A 19,051-nucleotide genomic window follows, 5' to 3' on the forward strand; every position below is an offset into this window, starting at 1 on the left:
GTTCATTTTTTAAACCAGAAATAATTGCTTATAAGTAATTTCCTTTTCCTACTTGAGATTAATACTCCAAAGTGTCAATATATTCTGGCTCCTACAATGGTTCAAATGAGCTACTTTTTTTAATATACTAAAAAAATGTTTAACAAGATAATCTGCATTCTAGAGAAATAGTGGTAAAACCTATAGGTAGAAAATACATTTTTTTAAACTTTTAGAATTTAGAGATTGCTTTCATTCAAGATGTTGCTGGAGAATCATTACATTTGAGAGCACTCATCCTCAACAGAGTAATGAGAAAGACAGTGAAGACCAAAGAAAATTGCCTTAATCATTCAAATAATAGCATTCTTTTTAGAGTCAAGTGAAAAAAAATCTGTCTGAAAATGAATCCTACCGTAATTGCATTTAATCAACATATGTGCAAATATATGCTAAGCCATAATACAAATAACCCAGGAAAGGCTTACAGCCTCGACAATTTAATAGTGGTCCCTGGAATAAAATGTCAACATAGGAACCTGGCTTACACTGAAAATGCATGATGCTGAAACATCACAATGAAAGAAACTAAAGTTTTATTTTTTCACGTGTGTGACTGGATCCCTACCAACATGGAGGCCAACCAAAACACACTGTGGTACAATTCTAATTACTTGTCTGAACTCTATTTTAACATAATTCTGTGTATAATTCATAGGCTGAACAATACCACACATAAAATGCCCAAACTTCTGATTCCTATTATCCATCATGCCTCATCAATATGAAGAGCTAAGATGGGGAAGAGACTAAATCAGAAGAGCCAGTTCTTGTCTACACTAAGTGGTCTAAAGTAGGACAGATGTACAGGGTTTTGGATGCAGACTGCATGAGAGGTTTGAGTTCAGATCATGGGTAGAAGACTGAGCCAGCTATAGGAATGAGACACTGTCAGGGTGTTAACAATGCTGGGCCGTTTTATTCAGGAGGACAATCTGTACTGCTAACTTTGCAAGGGAGGGTGTACTAGACACATATTTTCTATCATAAAATAGTCTCTCAACTGCTCCCCTTTCTTGGTGAGGCTAACAAGCTACAGCTGGGGCTCAGAGTCCAGCTAAGCTCCTCAAAGAGGGAAGCATGCAGGTATGGAACTGCAGGCCATTTCTCTCCTACTCTAAGTCAAATAACTTCACTTTTCTCAGATGACGAGAGCAAACTCCACTGTACATTTCTATGGTGCTTACCCATGAATCCATTCTTGTTTTATGGAAATCATCAAGTATCTTTGCAAAGACTTACCTACTCTTTATGATTTAAAAAAAAAAAAGTCATTATCCTGAATATCCATCAACCAGAAATAGATCGACTGTTTTCCTACAACATCAGCTTTTAAAAAATATTTTATATTACTACTTGACATAGAAATTGTTTATAACTTTTCAATATGCACATATTGCATATATAACCCCTCTTTCAATAAAATATTTTCACAGGAGGAGGTCTAGATTTTAGCACAAATTCTTAACAGTAAATCACTAGTTTGCAACATTGTGAATGCTGATTTCTTTTTTCTTGTTTATCTGTATTTTCTCCCCCCTTTTTTTTGCAAGAGTTATAAATCATTCTTAAGAGTTAAAAAAAATAAACCCAAAAAAGTTTTTTAAAAACATTTCATGAGGCTGTTGCCTTTTTCTCTCAACCATCTTTATTCTTTGGTATCACACTATGTTTTTGCATGTTTATCTTTTAATCTATCCTGAGAGACAGAAGTCTAAACACATCCGAGAAAATAAATGATACCTTCTGAAACCCTTAATTTGCACATGCAGTGGAAGTCCCTGCTGTGGGGTTTTCTTCCCACTCCTTCTCCTGTCCAGGGACATGGAGCCGTAAATCATATCCACTAACAAGGCAGCACTTGGGGGCAAGTACAGAGTCATCTGTACTTGTAGGGCACTGTGGAGGGACCATCACTGACTTTCTTACATGGGGGCCACTGATGATATTTTCATGACCCTTTTCCTGATGAGACAGTCATTTAAGATTTCTGAATATTCTTAAGAGGTCAAAGTCCACCCCTCTAGTAGTCTGTGCTTCAAAACTTATTTCCATTTTGACAAAAATAAAGACTCCAAAGAAAGAGGGAAAATGAGAAAGAGGAAAGAAACTTTTTTTCTTTTTTTTTTTTTTTTAACATATTGGGAATGGTTTACACATTTTCTAAATGCCTTCTATCCTTTTAGAGAATGACGAATCCTGTGAGACTTTATGCTGAATATGTCTAAATATTTTCTACAGTCTGAAGAATAGGGTAAAAGCAAAAACTCTAAGATGAAATTGTGAGTATTTATGGGACTGAATGAGCTCACACAGCCAAGTAGGTTCTGACACTGTTCAGATCTAGGATAAATGCTACTTCTTCCATTATGAGCTGAGGACATGGGCAAGATAATAAAATTTAATTTCTGAGGCCTTTGATTCCTCATTTATAGAAACAAAGACAATGCTTATCTTGGATCAACAAATACAAAGAGTGGAATTTCTGGTGTCGATTTAATACAGTCATGCCTACTGATGCTATTGAAAGGTTCTGGCAACGCAAAAGAGAGTGGAGCCATCAAGGGGACAATGAACTTCAAAGATTAGTAAAGGTAAGGAGTGGGAAGGTGCAGGTGGGGGGATGATGGCTAATTCTGCTGATAGGTAGGTCTTGAATTTGCGGTGCCCACGGAATGTGGGTATGAAAAAGTCCTAGACTCAGACGGGGCCACAATGGATAAGCAGATTGTAGAAGTCCTTGCTCTCCATCTTGAATGCCAGTCAGAACCAACCAGGTGTGTGTAAAATTCCTAGAGTTCTGATTTTATTGCTCTGGGATAGCATCTGGCAGTCAGTCTTTTTATTTTCATTCAGCCAACATTTCATTTGAACATTTTTTTACTCAACATACTTTTTATTTAAATAGATTAATTATTTTATTCATTATATTTTTATTGAGGTAAAATTCACATAAGATAAAATTAAACATTTTAAAGTATAGAAATTCAATGGCATTTAGCATAATTACAATGCTGTATACCCATCACCTACATCTAATCCTGCCATACCTCATCATTCTCAAAAGGAAACCCTATGCCCAATTAAGCAATGATTTCCATTCCTCCCACCCCAAGCCCCCAGCAACTACAAACCTGCTCTCTGGTTCTATGAATTTGCCTATTCTGAATATTTCATATAATGGAATCATACAATATGTGGTCTTTGTGTGTATGTGTTTGTATGTATTTGTATGTGTGCATGCATGTGCATGTGAGACAGACTGGCTTCTTTCACTAAGCATGCTTTTGTGGTTTACCCATACTGTAGTATGTATCACTACTTCGATTCTTTTTATAATAATATTCCATTGCATGGATATACCATTTTTGTTTATCCATTCATGAAATCATGGACATCTGGGTTGTTCCCAATTTGGGGGTAGTGTAAACAAAGTTGCTACTATGAATATGCACATACAAGTATTTATTTAAGGGCCTATTTTTAATTAGTTGGAGTGTATACCTAGGAATGAAATTGTTTGATCATAAGGTACTCTTATGTTTAACTTTTTTTTTTTATTTTTTTTTTTTATTTTTTTTTTTTTTTTTTAGTTTTCGGCGGACACAACATCTTTATTTGTATGTGGTGCTGAGGATCGAACCCGGGCCGCACGCATGCCAGGCGAACACTCTACCACTTGAGCCACATCCCCAGCCCTTATGTTTAACTTTTTGAGGACAATGTTTTTTTATAAGGTTCTCCAGATGATTCTATATAAAGCCGGTATTGAGAATCATTAATGTGTAAGGCAGATAATGTCATAAGAACAGATAGAATGCACATATGGAGCAGGAAAAGGAGAGGATCAGAGGCTGCCAGAAAAAGAGGTTGTAAAGAAGACAGATAAAAAGGGAGAAGAGAGGTGTCACAGAAAGAGGAGAAACTCCCTGGAGGGAAGAACCACCAATAGCAAAAGCCAAAAGGAACCGAAAGAGTCTATTGCATATGGCAAGATGGAAAGATGGAGCATGCTAGCCTCACTGAGGGTCAGACTTTAAGAGACAAGGGTGTACATGAGATTCAAAGAAGGCCAATACCATAATCTCTAATTCATTATTTGCACTTAAGGGAAAAGACCAGATCTTGCCTATTCTTCTATGACATTCAGAATGTGCAACACAAATATCAAGTTCACAATCAAAATCCTCTTTGACTGACCAGTTTACCCTTCAACAAATAATGGGTAACATTGCTGTCTTATACAGTGGTAACTGTATAAGATTACTGATCAGTAACTACCCCACTGACTGTATTATGACTTTTATAGGATTTTATATACATGGAAAATATTTAAGTTCTGAAATATATAGTTAGCAAAAATGTTTGATTCAAATTTCAGTAAACTACTTAACAGAATCTTGCATTGGTCCCTTTTCTACTGATTAAAGTATCGTTTTAGTTTAAAGGTACGTACCCATTTTTGTATAACATTCACCAATCTCTGAATCAATATTTTTAAATTTGTTCTAATTAGCTATACATGACAATAGAATACACTTTGACATATCATATATAAAGGGAGTGTAACTTCTCATTCTTCTGGTTGTACATGATGTAGAATCACACCAGTCATGTAGTCATATATGTACACAAGGTAATAATGTCTGATTCATTCTACTATCCTTCTACCTCCATATCCCCTCCCCTTCCTTCATTCCCTTCCGCCTAATCCAAAGTGACTATTTAAGAGAATGTGTAATTATTTTACAGAAGAGCTCTTTTCTGAAAAAATAACATTTTTTCCTTCTGTAATTAGAGAAAGGGGTAACTCCTACATGGCTACATTTTAAAGACAGGGAGAATTAAGACTGACCTCATGTTTGAAGTGACATATTAAAATTAGCTTAGGTTTAACTTCTTGATGAATGTGTACTCATGAAATATATAAGTGCTTTCTTTAAGGCTTTTTTTTTTTTAAATCTGAAGTGTGAGATCAGCCAATAAATATCTCAACAGCAGGAAAGTAGTGCACCATCCTGGATTCTCCTCCTTTTCAATTAAGGCTTCTATTTTGTAGACTGTCACAGTATTTAATTTGAAATTTCCCCTTTCTGTGCCAATTGCAGTTTGAACTCCTTCCTGCAATACCCTTAAGCATACAGCCGTATGGGACACACAAAGGACCGTGAAAACAGCTAAAGCAAGAAGGGGAAAAAGATGTTTTTCTTTAGTATCAAGCACCTGGCAAGAAAAGAGCATGTTCCCGTAAAGCCTTAAGGCTTTCCTGGCTCTCCCCTGAGAATCCAAACGGACGGCATTCTGGTTTCCCTTTAAAAAACCTTTATAAGGTTTTAGCATGTTTGCCTTCAAGTCACAGGTCAGCAGACTTTTCCACGCTGTTTCTCGCTGTTTCTGGTGCTGCTGCTCATTTCTAGCCACTGACAAGCCGCTCCCTTACCAACATGGCGGTTGGCAGGCAGACGTGACCCACTTACCTGGACTTGTGACTCTAGGGTCAGCACAGTAACAACCTCCAGTGTTGAGGAATTCATAGAAATCAGGTGCCTGCCCCTGCCAGCAACTTCATGCCATAGACACAAAGGGAAAACCAAGGAAAAAAAAGTTTCCCATCACCTCTCTCTACCCTTCTTGCCATCTGCATGTCCTTGGCCTTTGGTGGTCATTCATCTTTCTAGGAGTTTATTTTCTTTATAATTCTGGCTTTCAAATCTCTATCAGAACTGGATCTCCACACAGCCAGTAGTCATGGAACGTAACAATGTCCCCCCTAAAAAGCCTTCCCAGACTAAACGAAGGACCAATAAAGACCAGAGTTGAATCTTAACACAAAAATTGGTATCATATGAACCCAACCAGAGTTCTTCATTGACCAAAAAAATACTTACTGAATATTAGGAAAAAGGCATCAAAGCCCCACAAGCCTTGGGAGTTAAGTTCACACATTCAGAACAAGGAGCCAACTAGGTGGGACCCTGGTAACTTCTCATGCTGGCTTGAGGCAGATGTTTTCAATATTTCCCCTTATTGTGAATAGGATCTAAACCTCTGATTCTTCTTTTGTCTTCTCAGAAGGCAATAAAGAAAACAAAAACATAAAAGACACTAACTGCCTTCTGCAAAACCTGTGAACCAACAATTAAAGATAATCTTGTATTTTTGTTTTGCTTATTTTTTTATATATATAAAACTTGACACCTAGAACTCCCTTGCACCAATTTCTTTTACAGACACACAGAATGCAGGCATGTCAGGACATAAACTAGACACAGCCTGCAAATTCCCACCTGCAGCATATGACCGCTTTACAAGACAGCGCCAAATCGAGGAAGCTTCTCCGGACTTCGAAGGAGAGGGCATACTTGAGGGTATGGCCATCGATGATTAGAGCCACATCATTTTCCTTGCCCAGCAAATCTCCAAGGTCTGTGCAATGTTGGGTGATGGCTGCCCGCGTGGCCTGAAAGAAGAATGGAGGGGATTATTGTTACTGTGCATTTAGCATTGGCAAAACAGAATTCAAAGGCAATGACCTTGAAATGAGAACATGCCCGTTCTAATGTAAAATATAGAAACAGTTCAGAAATCCTAATATTAAAATTTGTTGGAATGCTCTCTAGGGATGAGCAAAAACTTGCTCATAGTGAGACCCATTTGATATTTACAGTAATCCACTCTACTTGGGGTCTACAGCTGATCTAGGGATCCAAACTCTTCTCCACTGGAATTTTAATTACTAAAGATTTAAGGACTGCCTTTCTCTCTTTATACTACACACATGTTATCTTTGGTGCCTCTAGAATAGGAAACTATATGAACAAACATGTTTTTAGGGAAAAAGATAGCATTATTAGAACTCAAATGGCAAATGCTATAACATTAAACTGCCAAAACCTAACAAAATATTACTACCAGCCAAAATAAGCACCCTGGTGTGGTGCTTCTTGTCACATGGAATTAAAGCATAGAAACATTATTAATATTGGGAAAAAAAGACATTCTGATCATCCCAAGGAATATGTAACTATGAATAGGATAGCTGCCTCAAATATTAAAAATGCAGTTTGAAGTTTATTGAAGTACAAAAGTCTGGTGAAATTATTGTCTAAACAATGGTCTTTTGGTTATTAAGTTACATTTACATGCAATTTATCAAATAATGACATGCATTATGATCTTAAAGAAATATGTTTAACAAACAGGAATCTTGCTCCCTCCAGTTCAGTTGAGGATCAGCTGCTATTGCCAAGTGAGAAACAGTTTCCATTGTCTTAATGTTCATTCTCCCCAAAAGACTTTTTTTTTGTACCAGGGATTGAACTCAGGGCACTCAACCTCTAAGCCATAACCCCAGCCCTATTTTGCATTTTATTCAGAGATAGGGTCTCACTGAGTTGCCTAGCACCTCACCGTTGCTGAGGCTGGCTTTGAACTCACCATCCTCCTGTCTCAGTCACTGGGATTACAGGCATGAGCCTCTGTACTTGGCCAAAAGAAAGATGTATTTTGGAAGGACATTTTCTAGAGCCCTGCATTGCACCCATGCAGCCTGAGATCTAGTCCCAACCTTCCACTTAGTACTTCTGTGGCCTTGGGTGGGGGCAAGATACTTAACCTCTTTAAACTGCAACTTTCTCATGCATAAAATGGGGTTAAGAACACATTATGGCACTTTTGATATGAATAAATGAGCTAATCAGTGATAAGTACCTGGAATTGGACTTGGTATATAGTATACACTTAATAAAACCCATTTTCTCCTTAATATTTATTCATTAAGAATTTCCTATATTAAGTAAAACATACATATTCTATTTCCAACACTGAATAAATACAATCATTGATAATGCTTCATTAATGATGTAATTATAGACAAATAATAAACAGAATAATGCACCATGAGGTAAAAGTTATACTTTTATTAAAAATGAAGATAAAACTGTATATTTGCATTGATAATTATGCATTTCTGATCTCAGTAAGCATCATGAAAATGTCTATATTCTCTTAATCCATGAAAATAGCCTGTTCTTTAGAATTTTTGTAGGGGGAATAAAATTCCTTCCATTTAGGAAAATCCCAGTTTGACACCTAGGTGTGTTCACTGGGGAACTTGGACAGGTCTGGGCAGTGCTGCCAGGGGTCCATGCATGGAGGACTGAAAAATCTCCTGAGAAATATGTCACCAAAGGAATGAAACTCAGTAGGCAGATTTGTCACCCTGTAGGCAAGCAGATCCCAGGGCAGCCCAGTGCTTTTTGCTTCTTTGGCCATCCCCATGGACCTATACCTGAATCCAAACAGGGAAGTCAAGGAACAGACCATTGCCTTCAGCTCACTCTTGCACACGTGCTCTCTCTCGCTCTAGCTCTCTTTCTCCCTCTCCCCCTCCCTCTTATTTTAGAGACTGCATGAGCAGAGACATACAGAGTCATATTAGAAAGTCACCTTTTATGCTTGGGGTTACTGCTGGAGCACACTTGAGGACACAGTGGACATCAGTAGCCTTCCTTCCTTGGCTATAGGTGGAGTGGGGAAGCCCCAGCTGTGAACCACTGGCCCCTCACCCGTATGAGTGAATGGGGATAGAACAGTAGGCATCACCAGAACAAGTCTGAGTGCTGGGAAGATGACTGTCAGAGATAGGGTGCTATAGCTCGGATGTGTTCTCAAAGTTCACGGGCTGTGACTTCATCCCTCACAAATGGACTATCATCATAATTGTGAGAGTGAGCTTGTTATAAAAGTTAGTCTAGCCCTTTCCTGCACACGTGTGTGCTCCCTCTCTGTCTCTCTGTCTGTCTCTCTGTCTCTCTATCTAATTCTCTCACCTTCTTTTGCCTTTCTGCCATGGCATGACACAACAAGAAAGCACTCATTAGATGTGGTCCCTCAGTCTTGGTCTTCTCAGCTTCCAGAACCACTCATCAAATAAACCTCACTGTTTGTAACTTACCTGGTCTGTGGTCTTCTGTTAACAGTAATACAAAACAGAAAAAGACATGGTAACTGAGAAAGCTATGTTCCTGAGAGGTGTACAACCCACCACTCAAATGTGTAGGGGAAGGAACTGAAAGAGAGCTGGAACTTGAGTGGGGTGAAGGGACAGACACAGAGAAACCCACCCAGCCACTTTTCCTGAAAGCCTTTACCATCTCACAACCAGCCACAGCCAGGAAACCACGGGTCCTACACCAAGGTGTGATATTTTCAGGTTGAACCACAAAAAGTGCACTCTAGTCCCCCTGAAATCCCTATATCAAATCCCCAATTCCCAATGAGATGATTTTAGGAGGAGGGGTCATGAGGAGGTGGTTAGGTCATAAGGGTGGAGCCCTCATGCTGGGATTATGGTGTCTTCTTCTCTCCCCAACCAAGACACAGCAAGAAGACAGTCATCTGCAAAAAATGACCTCACCTTGATCTTGACTTCCAAGCCCTCAGAATCATGAAGAATAAATTTCCATCAGTTAAGCCACAGAGTCCCTGGAAATTTCACTGTAATAGCTGGAGCTCAGAAAAAAAAAAAGTCAAGCTCTTGAGCCCACTGGTAATGCAGCACTATTTTTGTTATCATGGGTACATAGAAAGGACACAAGTTGGGATCACAGCAGTGGGAGGATACACAGTCAGTGTGATAGTAGTGTTTACTGTCTGGACTGAGCCTTCTAGAACAATATGGTAAGTGCCATTATAGACATATGCATAAAGTCACTGTCTTAGTTCCTTTTGTGCTGCTGTCACAGATTACCTTAGACTGGGAAATTTATAAAGAACATAGTTCATGGCTGTGGAGGCTGGAATGTTCAAGATCAGGGGGCCACAACTGATGAGGATCTTCTTGATGGATTACCCCATGGCAGAAGGCCAAAGAGAGAGCAGGAGATCAAATGTGGAGCCCCAAGTTCTTTTATAATTGGATCAATGTGTGGAGCCCTCATAACCTAATCACCTCTCATTAGGCTTCACCCCCTGAGACTGTTGCATTAAGGACTAAGTTACCAACACACGGAACTTTAGGACACGTCCAAACCATCACAGCCACAAATGCAGTGAGGACAGAAGGTCAGGACAAGGCCTCCTGGTGCTGGGATCCATGTTAGAGTGAATGATCCCTCTGACCTCCTGGCTGAGTTGAATCACAAAGTGTAGATAACGAAGCAGCCACCCTCTCCACTTGCAAATAGAAAGTCAAACTTTACTAAGTTATGCTAGAGTAATAAAAAAAATTGACATTTACATTCTGTTGAGCAGTGATTTCCTCACACAGTACACTAATAGTTTTCTCAGGCAAACAATTAATAAGCAGTCACATGCTAATTCAATTAAGTAGTTGCATGAGTCAAACCTATTTTAATCACCAACCAGGATATAGTTACTGGAGTAGCTACTAAGCTCCAGTGAAGATAAAAAATAAATACCAAGCATGCAGGTCTCATGTAGTCTACTCTTAAAAATCTAACAGAACAATCAATGTGACAAACACACAAAAATAAGGATGAAATAAAGCAAACATAATAATCTCCTATCTATCATCACCATTAGACCCTAGCCTGCTTTGGCTCATTTTTGTGGTTGGCTAGAATTACACTAAATTGTAAATTCGATGAAGGCAGAAACTCCCTTTGTCTGAATAAATGGACCAGCAAGTGAGAGGCCAGGAGGAAAGGGGGCAAGTGCTGGGGAGTGATGTTGGCCATATTATATTGCTATACTATGTGCATGTGCAAAAATTAACAACAAATTCCACCATATGTACAACTACAACACACCAATACAAAATACAGAGACAGAGAGAATATTTTAAAAAAGAAGAAGAAAAAGAAAAGTCCTTTTGCCAACCTCTAATCATGTTAACCCACGGCAGGTGCTCAATAAATGTGTTGAACTTGCACATGAATTGATGTGTCTAAGTCTTGATTCTAAATATTGCCATGTAATATCTAGGAAAAATCATTTATAGGTCCTGAGGGCATCTTTTGACTTCCTTATGAACTACTTCACCTTCCTGGCATTTACTGCATTACATTTTCCTTAAATGACTGATCAGTCTCACTTCTTACTCCTCATCTCTTGGCCTTTTTGCCCTCAACTTCCTCTACTCCTAACTTACTTTTCATCCTGTTCTGTCTTGGCTTCAACTGCTCAGAATCCCACTTTTACTTCAGAGACTGAAAACCTTTCCTAGCACTGAAGCCTCTGCAGATCTCTCCTCCCAACTCCACCCTTGACTTGTCTCCAGCCTCTACTTTGGTTTTAATTCCTACACTTTCCATGCCCACTCAGCAATAATCTTTGATCAAACCCAGACTAGCCAGGTTCACCACACACGTGTGGAGGAATATAGGTCCCTTCTGTGCAGTTCTCCAGCAAGCCAATGGAAGGTATTACTATCACAAACAGTTCCTTATTCTCAAATGGACTATGATTCAAAAGTCTATTTGTAAGGTAGTTATTGGGCACTTAGAATCCATTTTCCCAGAGGAACGATGTTACAAATTGTGGTTGGATCTCCGGGCCTGTTAATGCCTATTTAGACCAGTTGCTAAAATTTATACTGCAGTCTCTTATTTTAATAAAAAACCAATTACTGAAAGTTACAATGGACTTAGCTGTTATGAGGGGAATAGGGAGTTGGGGCTGGGGGTTTCATTCCCAGAAAGATAAGAAACATTCCAACATTTTTAATTTGAATTTGGCTTCTAGGTGTTAATATTAAACTATATATTTCCAGCTGTTCATTCATGTTCTACAATTTAATTTTCCTTTGCAATTAAAAACACACACAATTTAGTGCCAACATGAGTGAATGCAACCTATGACTGTCCCCTTAACTATGCTGAGCAAAGTCTACTTTTTCCTAGTTGGGTTCTACAGTAAACCTTGTATTTTTAATCATGAGGTCAGTGCTGGCCTTTGCATCTCCCATGTTTGAAATAAAATTATACAAACAGCATAAACAGAAGAGATGAACACTTCTGGATGCATTTCTAATAATTTGCAGAAGGCAGGAGTTTTCTTCAAAATCAAACAGTTCTAGCAACACCGAAATCTGTCAAGGCAGGTGCCCTTACTGTCTGTGAGCTAAGCAGTGCCTTAAGGGATTTCTTAGAAGCCAGGGTAGCAGCAGCTGCGTCAGCCCTCACTTTGATGTTCTGCAAATTCCAAGGGGCTATGAGCTGACCATGCCAAAAGCCAGGCTGGTTCAAGTTTCATTAGCAGTACTTCAACCAAACCAGGCTTAGCCTTCAAGTTCAGGAGCAGATACCCTGCTCCTGAATTAACCTTGTACAAATGAGTATCTAATGACTGCCTGTCCTCTAGACCACAGGTTCAGTTTTAGTGTTTCTTCCCCATCCCCCATTCTACCCATCTATTACTCCTGTGCTTTGGTGACTGTCCCTTGCATCTTTTCTCTCAATGGGCCCCCTCCCATTCTTCAGATAATTCCCATTGCCCAGTTTCTCATACCTCAGATAACTGCATGCATCATATTCCTGCCACTTTTTCTTTCTCTTTGATGATCATTTTCACTTCTAGTATCATCATACCAACTTCTTGATAGCATTAATATTGTCTATGCCATTCCATTTTGGGGACTTAAATGAGTGCAATGTAAGTTTGTAAAACTTAACCCAAAACCCTTACACAGCAAACTCCTTGTCAGCTATCAGGCTGCCAAAACTGACCTCAAAGGAATTGCACATGGCCTCTACAGGACTGGCTGGTAGCAGGCAGAGCTGGTACCCTCATGCTAGGGTGTTTACTTTCCTCCAATCCATGAGAATTCTTCATTTCATGTGTATGCTTTCTTTTATTTTTATTTTTTGATATACATGACAGTAGAGTGTATTTTAGCCATCTTAGAAGGTGTGGAGGGTTAGAGTCAATGGCTTTAATATGCATTTTCTAAATGACTAATAGTGTTGAACATTTTTTCAGGTTTCCATTTTAATGTACAAAATTGTATATTGTACATGGTGTTTTGAAATACATATGTATATTATACATATACATATAGTTATACATACCTATAATGTATATTATAGAATGTATACATCAAGCTAATTTAATTACCACATGTATTACAGAACTTCTTTTAATGTGTTCTGAATTAAGTGAATTTCTACTTGCTAGGATTTCAATTAAGAAACCATTTAAGTGGTACACTGGGGACAATTTTAGTTTTGTGGGGGAAATTAACAATTGTACACATGAACAGGGTGATTGGGATACCTCATTTTTTAGTTTCTTCTTTTTTACATCTCAAATCTCCAAAACAGCCACATTTTCCTAAAGAGGCATCCCAGACAGTATGAGAGGATAGATTCAGGAAGTGGCTGCTAACGAGCAAGCATCACTGTTTACTCGCTTGTACTTCACAGACTAGAGAGTTTGAAAACTATCAATCACCACAATTTATTGAAAGAAATTGTGATTGGCAGTTTTGACAGAGCTCAAATTATTGAGGTTAAAAAAATCCTAAAAATGTACCTCTTTTTACTTCTCAAAAGTTGTCAAATAACAAACCTAATGTGTTTAATTTATTTTCTTCCTCAAAACTACATTTTTATTTTAGTACTAGGAATCCTTTCACAGGCTAAACAAACATATTCTTGAACAGCAATGTATATTAAGACCTCAAAAATAATTTACATGCTTTAAGAAGCCTTTACTATTTGAATCTCAACTATGGGTCCTTTTTGAAACATTTCAAAATGTGGAATTCTTCTTAGAGAAATCTTTTTGTGTAAGAAAATGATTTCTCAGTGTCCCTCCCTCAGAAGGAATGTGAAATCAGCACTTGTGATCCATCACTCAGCTACACATAAATGACCTCCCTAACTTCATGGAACAGTTGCTTGTCACACGTTTGCCCAGACAGGGTTTGGAAGTCACTGTATACTTTGGGGATACAATGAATCACTACTTCATTTAGTATCATCATATTTACTAGGAATAATTTTACTGTGAACTTAAGCCTAATTACTTAATTTCCTAACCTTTTAGGATTAAAAATTTTTAACTCAACATGTCAATGATGCAGTCACTGCACTATTTCTAAAGCCTCCTTGATTCTTAGAGGAATTTTCAAGGGCTCAAAGGAAACACAATAGGGATTGAATTTATTAATTAAAAGAGAAACTACTGCCAAGATTAATTTCTAGACAACTACAGTTTGCAGGGTGCTTTTAATGAAGTAGGTGATTAAGTAGGTCAGGTAAACTTTAATAAAACATTACTAATCTCATTAAGATCTACATTTGGCTCACAAGGACAAATGTTAATATCTTCCATGTCATCACAAGCAGCACATCATAAGGTCCACAGTCATTTCAATGCTCAACACCCTTTTCTGCTTTACGATGAACCAGTTTCTTAGAAAACATGCTAACTTTTTGATGCTATCAAAGAAAATGAAATGGGTACCTTAACATAATTATTTAATTTCCTAACCCTTGGGGATTAAAACATTTTTTAATATTTCAAAGATAGAGCCAGTGCATTCACTACTCCTAAAGGCTCCTCAGCTCCTAGAGGAATTATAATGTGCCCCAACTGCATTTAGCCTTCTGCAAAGAGCAAATGAAATGGTTACAAAAAAATTCTGAAAGCAAAATGGTGAATGAAGATCATTAAAGTTTTCCAAATGCACGTGTGGCAGGTGCAGGCTGTGCAATCAGGCAGAGAAGGGACAGATGAAAGCCACATGGAGAACGTGGGAGCAAAGGCTCACATTTGGTATCTACTGAGGCCGAGGCACAGGACAAAAAGGGCTGTGGATAGGCTGCCACCCACAGGCTTCCAGGCTGCAGCCCAGCTGATATGGGCCCAGTGCTAGGCAGCACCTGCTAATGGTACCTCCTCAGTGTTTCTTGAACCTGCAGGAGCTGGGGTACAGAGAGAGTTATGTGAGAACAAAGAACAACTGGACACAAATCCTTGGCTATGTTAGGAAAATACCTCATGTTTATGTGGTCACCACATTTAAAATTGGAAACAAAGTCACCCTATTGTATTCTCAGGGGATTAGATCAGGGTCCCTCTCCCCGATTCCCCACAGATGCCCATGTTCCTGGTATAGAATGGAGTACTATTCACACAAAACCTATGCACATCCCCCTGTATACTTTAAATCATCTCCAGATGATTTATAACAGCTAATACAATATAAATGCTATGGGAACACTTGCTATATTGTATTGTTTAGGGAATAATGACAAGAAAAAAAAGTCTGTACATGTTCAGTACAGACACAATTTTTTCCCCAAATATTTTCAATCCATAGTTTGCTGAAACCTCAAATGTGGATCCTGCAGACACAGGGAGATGACTGTACTTTTCAAATAAGTTTCCTGATGGTAAAGGCAGTAGCATAACTTGTTATATATAAACTATTTGAAATTTTTTTAAAAAATATAAATAAATAAATAAACAAAAGGTATAGAGAAAGTCCCATCTCTCCAGGAGACCCTGGCACTGAAGACAAAGTGAAGACAGAGTCCCCCAGACAGAGATTCCTGGCCAGAGGCTCCCCTGGTTGTGCAGAAGCAATAACTAACCAGGGGAGGTGAGGACAGGCTTTGGGGCAGGCTGGAACACTTCACATTCTTTTCTCCACACAGACTGGCAAGGAATTAAGATCATGGAGATGGAAGTTTACACTATAAAGCAAGGAGGAAAAAATCCTAGAATTAATCTTTAGCCAGTAAGGGCCTATTATATGCACAAAATGTTAGGGCCTGGAGAGCCCCAGGGATAAAGAATGACATAGACCTAGAGGTACAGAAGAGCCGGAAATCACTGCATGTCTGGCATGGTCAGGCAGCAAATATCTGAGGTCTGTAAGGAGATGGAATCACAGGCTGGAGGTAGGAAGGTGCCAGAGGGTGGGGATCCTGGCAGGCCAGGGTGAAACATGTGGATTCATCCCAGAGCCTACAGGGGACCTGCAAAGATATATATTATACACACACAATATATATATACAATATATATATATACACACACAATATATATATATATATATATATATATATATATATATATATACACACACACACTATATATATATATATATACACAATATATATATACTATATATATATATACACAATATATATATATACACACAATATATATATATATATATATATATATATATATATATATATATTATACTATACTAAGATTTTCATTTGCAGATGTCCAACTCACAATGCAGAAGACAGAGTGAAATAAGACCACAGATCAGCTGAAAACACTTCTGATGCTGACAGTTGTAGTAAGAGACAAAACCCAGAAAACATATTTAAGAAAACAAATAAACAGTGTTGGGGCAATGGTCAGAGGACAAGGGAGGAAACGGGATAAGTAGTAAACACCTGGCCAGGTGGATAAAGGAAGCCAATTACTAGAAAAGGAACACAGGAGGACCGGAGGAGAGCTGGGGAGTAGGTGATTGGGATCAGAGGATGCTGAATTTCAACTTGGTGGCAAACTCTGTCCTAGCAAGATGGTGGAAGCCCAATGGAAGGGTGGGGGTTGGGAAGGCCTGGAGCCTGGGGCTGCTCTCTAGGGACACTGCTATGCGACCTCCACACCCATGGTCAACATTTGTAAATTCCAACTAAATATCCAGCAGCTGTCACTTTGTGGATTATATAACCTCTTAATCAGTGATGGCTGAAGAAAAGAAAAAGAAACCATTTCCGGCTGTTTCCTTACCCCTCCCCCTAGGTGAAAAAAGCAAACAAACAAATCACCCAGCAAATAGCGCAAGCTGAAAAAAACGCTTGCCAGCCCTTATTTGGGGAGAATCTGCTGCTTCCTGAACTCCTCACCATTGGCAGAGCAACTGCTCCAGCAGCCATGGGTCACATGCTGTCCTCTGCTTGGGCCTCTCCTTCTGTGTCTGTGTTGTAACAATGGCCTTCTATTGAAATTTTGAAAAGTATTTGAGACGTCAGCTTGGGAGTCCACTTATATATTCAGTAAATGGTTATGGAATGCTGATCATGGGAACACAAGCAGTTCATGTTTATGTGGTCACAACATTTAAAATTAGAAATAAAGTCATCTCATTGTATACTCAGGGGATTAGATCAGGGTCCCCTCCCCAATCCCCCACAGATGCCCATGTCCCTGGTATACAAAGGAGTACTATTCACACAGAACCTATGCACATCCACCTGTATCCTTTAAATCATCTCTAGATGATTTATAATACCTAATACAATGTATTAGGGTCCTGATCTCAGGGTCCTGCTCTCAAGGTTAGTGAGGACACGGATCCTATGAAACTAATACAGGACATAATGCCATGAGCGGTAAGTGCCACAGGGGAAACTTAAGTAGGGTTTAGGAAGCAGGAGCCTCCCTGAGGTCAGCTCATTCTGACTCAAGGGCAAAAGTATACGTATGCTGAGGTGCATGAAAGGCACTTTCTGAACATTTCAGTGGCTAGGAAATATAATCCTGCAAATATAGTCATATAAAGGCAGGAGATTCCTCATGAAAACTCTGATAGCCAGCTTCTTTTGAAAAATTACAGTACCTGGGAGTCCTGGGTCCACATGCCTACAAGGCAATGGTCTGCTCATCTCTAATAAATAGTTGTGCACCCATCTCCCATCTAGCACCTCCTTGATACTGGGACGCCAAGTCTCACTGGCTATTAGGTATGTGTTGCTTGTTCCTCTGTACCTGCTTCTCCAATAAAAGTGGAACACATACTATCAAGGCAGATGTAGATTTGGGTTTAGAGATACAAGTCATTGTATTCCTGCACCTGCTTACCTTGTGAGCACTGTATTTTTAAATCTCTCTTGGAACGAAAGTCATCTAAAAGTCAGGTCTCTCGAGGATTCTACACAGCTTTCCTTCAGGGTTGTCATGGGCTGTTTCCAACACAGGCACAGTGTCAGATTCTTTATTCCACTTAGTGTATGGAAGGCTCAATCTCCAAAATTAAACTAGTAATTTAAATTTTTGTATGTTCTATACAAAAAAACAAAAAAGGACCACACATGGTGGAGCACACCTGTAATCCTAGCCGCTTGAGAGGGTGAGACAGGATCACAAGTTTGAGGCCAGCCTAGACAACTTAGTGAGACTGTGTCTAAATAAAATAAAAGGGCTGGGGATATAGTTCAGCGGGAGGGCACCACTGAATTTAATCCCCAGTAACGCATGTGCGCACACACACACATACACACAATACATATCCATAAGAATAAGGACTTCCTAGGAATAAGCTTTTAAAAATTGCTTTGTGTAGAGAATCCATCTTCTAATATATGTACACACAAACACATATGAACACATTCAAAATACACACACACACACACACTTCCAAATAGCCAGCATTTCTATAAGGAAAAATAAAGTATGAACTCTACTATTTAAAACTTTGACTAGGATAGCAAATAAATTGAAAGGAATTAGTGACTTCTAGAGTCCCTATGAAAACTTCTTTCTTCCTATACATATCTTTGGGTTTCCAAGACTCAGTACTAAAATGCTTGAGAGACCAGAGGAAAAATTATTCTGGGGAAAACATACTTTTCATAAAATATATAAAAATATACTTATCAGCTATCTATATGAAATACATATAGGTGCAAGAGAAAGGAAGAATGACTTTGATATTATTGTTATGAGTACCTGAAAGGTTAATATTCATCTATCCCTCCAGGTGTTCACATATATACATTCATACATATGCTTGTGTGTGTATATATACACAAAAATATATATAAATATATATATTTATACACATAAATATATTATTTAAAAAAATATATATATCCAGGGCTGGGGATATAACTCAGTTGGTAGAGTGTTTGCCTTGCATGCACAAGGCCCTGGGTTTGATCCCCAGCACCACACACAAAAATATGTGTGTGTGTGTGTGTGTGTGTGTATCTCCAAAATCACATTTGTAAATCTTAGGAAACAATTTCTCAGGCCCACAAACATTTATAAGGCTGTTACATGTAGGTGATACTCC

At 38.6% G+C, this 19,051-nt stretch overlaps 1 protein-coding gene across 2 annotated transcripts in view; it reads right to left on the reverse strand.

Moving 5' to 3' along the window:
• The window catches only part of Atp8a2 (ATPase phospholipid transporting 8A2), a 619,499-nt gene that overhangs the window by 300,783 nt on the left and 299,665 nt on the right, over positions 1–19,051 (reverse strand). For both annotated transcript variants that reach the window (XM_071610764.1, XM_027941579.2), the window contains exon 25: positions 6,327–6,499. In XM_071610764.1, the coding sequence (XP_071466865.1) occupies positions 6,327–6,499 (173 nt within the window). The remainder of the gene's footprint in view (positions 1–6,326; positions 6,500–19,051) is intronic.

This window comes from Marmota flaviventris, chromosome 4, assembly GCF_047511675.1.
Source record: "Marmota flaviventris isolate mMarFla1 chromosome 4, mMarFla1.hap1, whole genome shotgun sequence".
In the NCBI taxonomy this organism is placed as follows: Eukaryota; Metazoa; Chordata; class Mammalia; order Rodentia; family Sciuridae; genus Marmota; species Marmota flaviventris.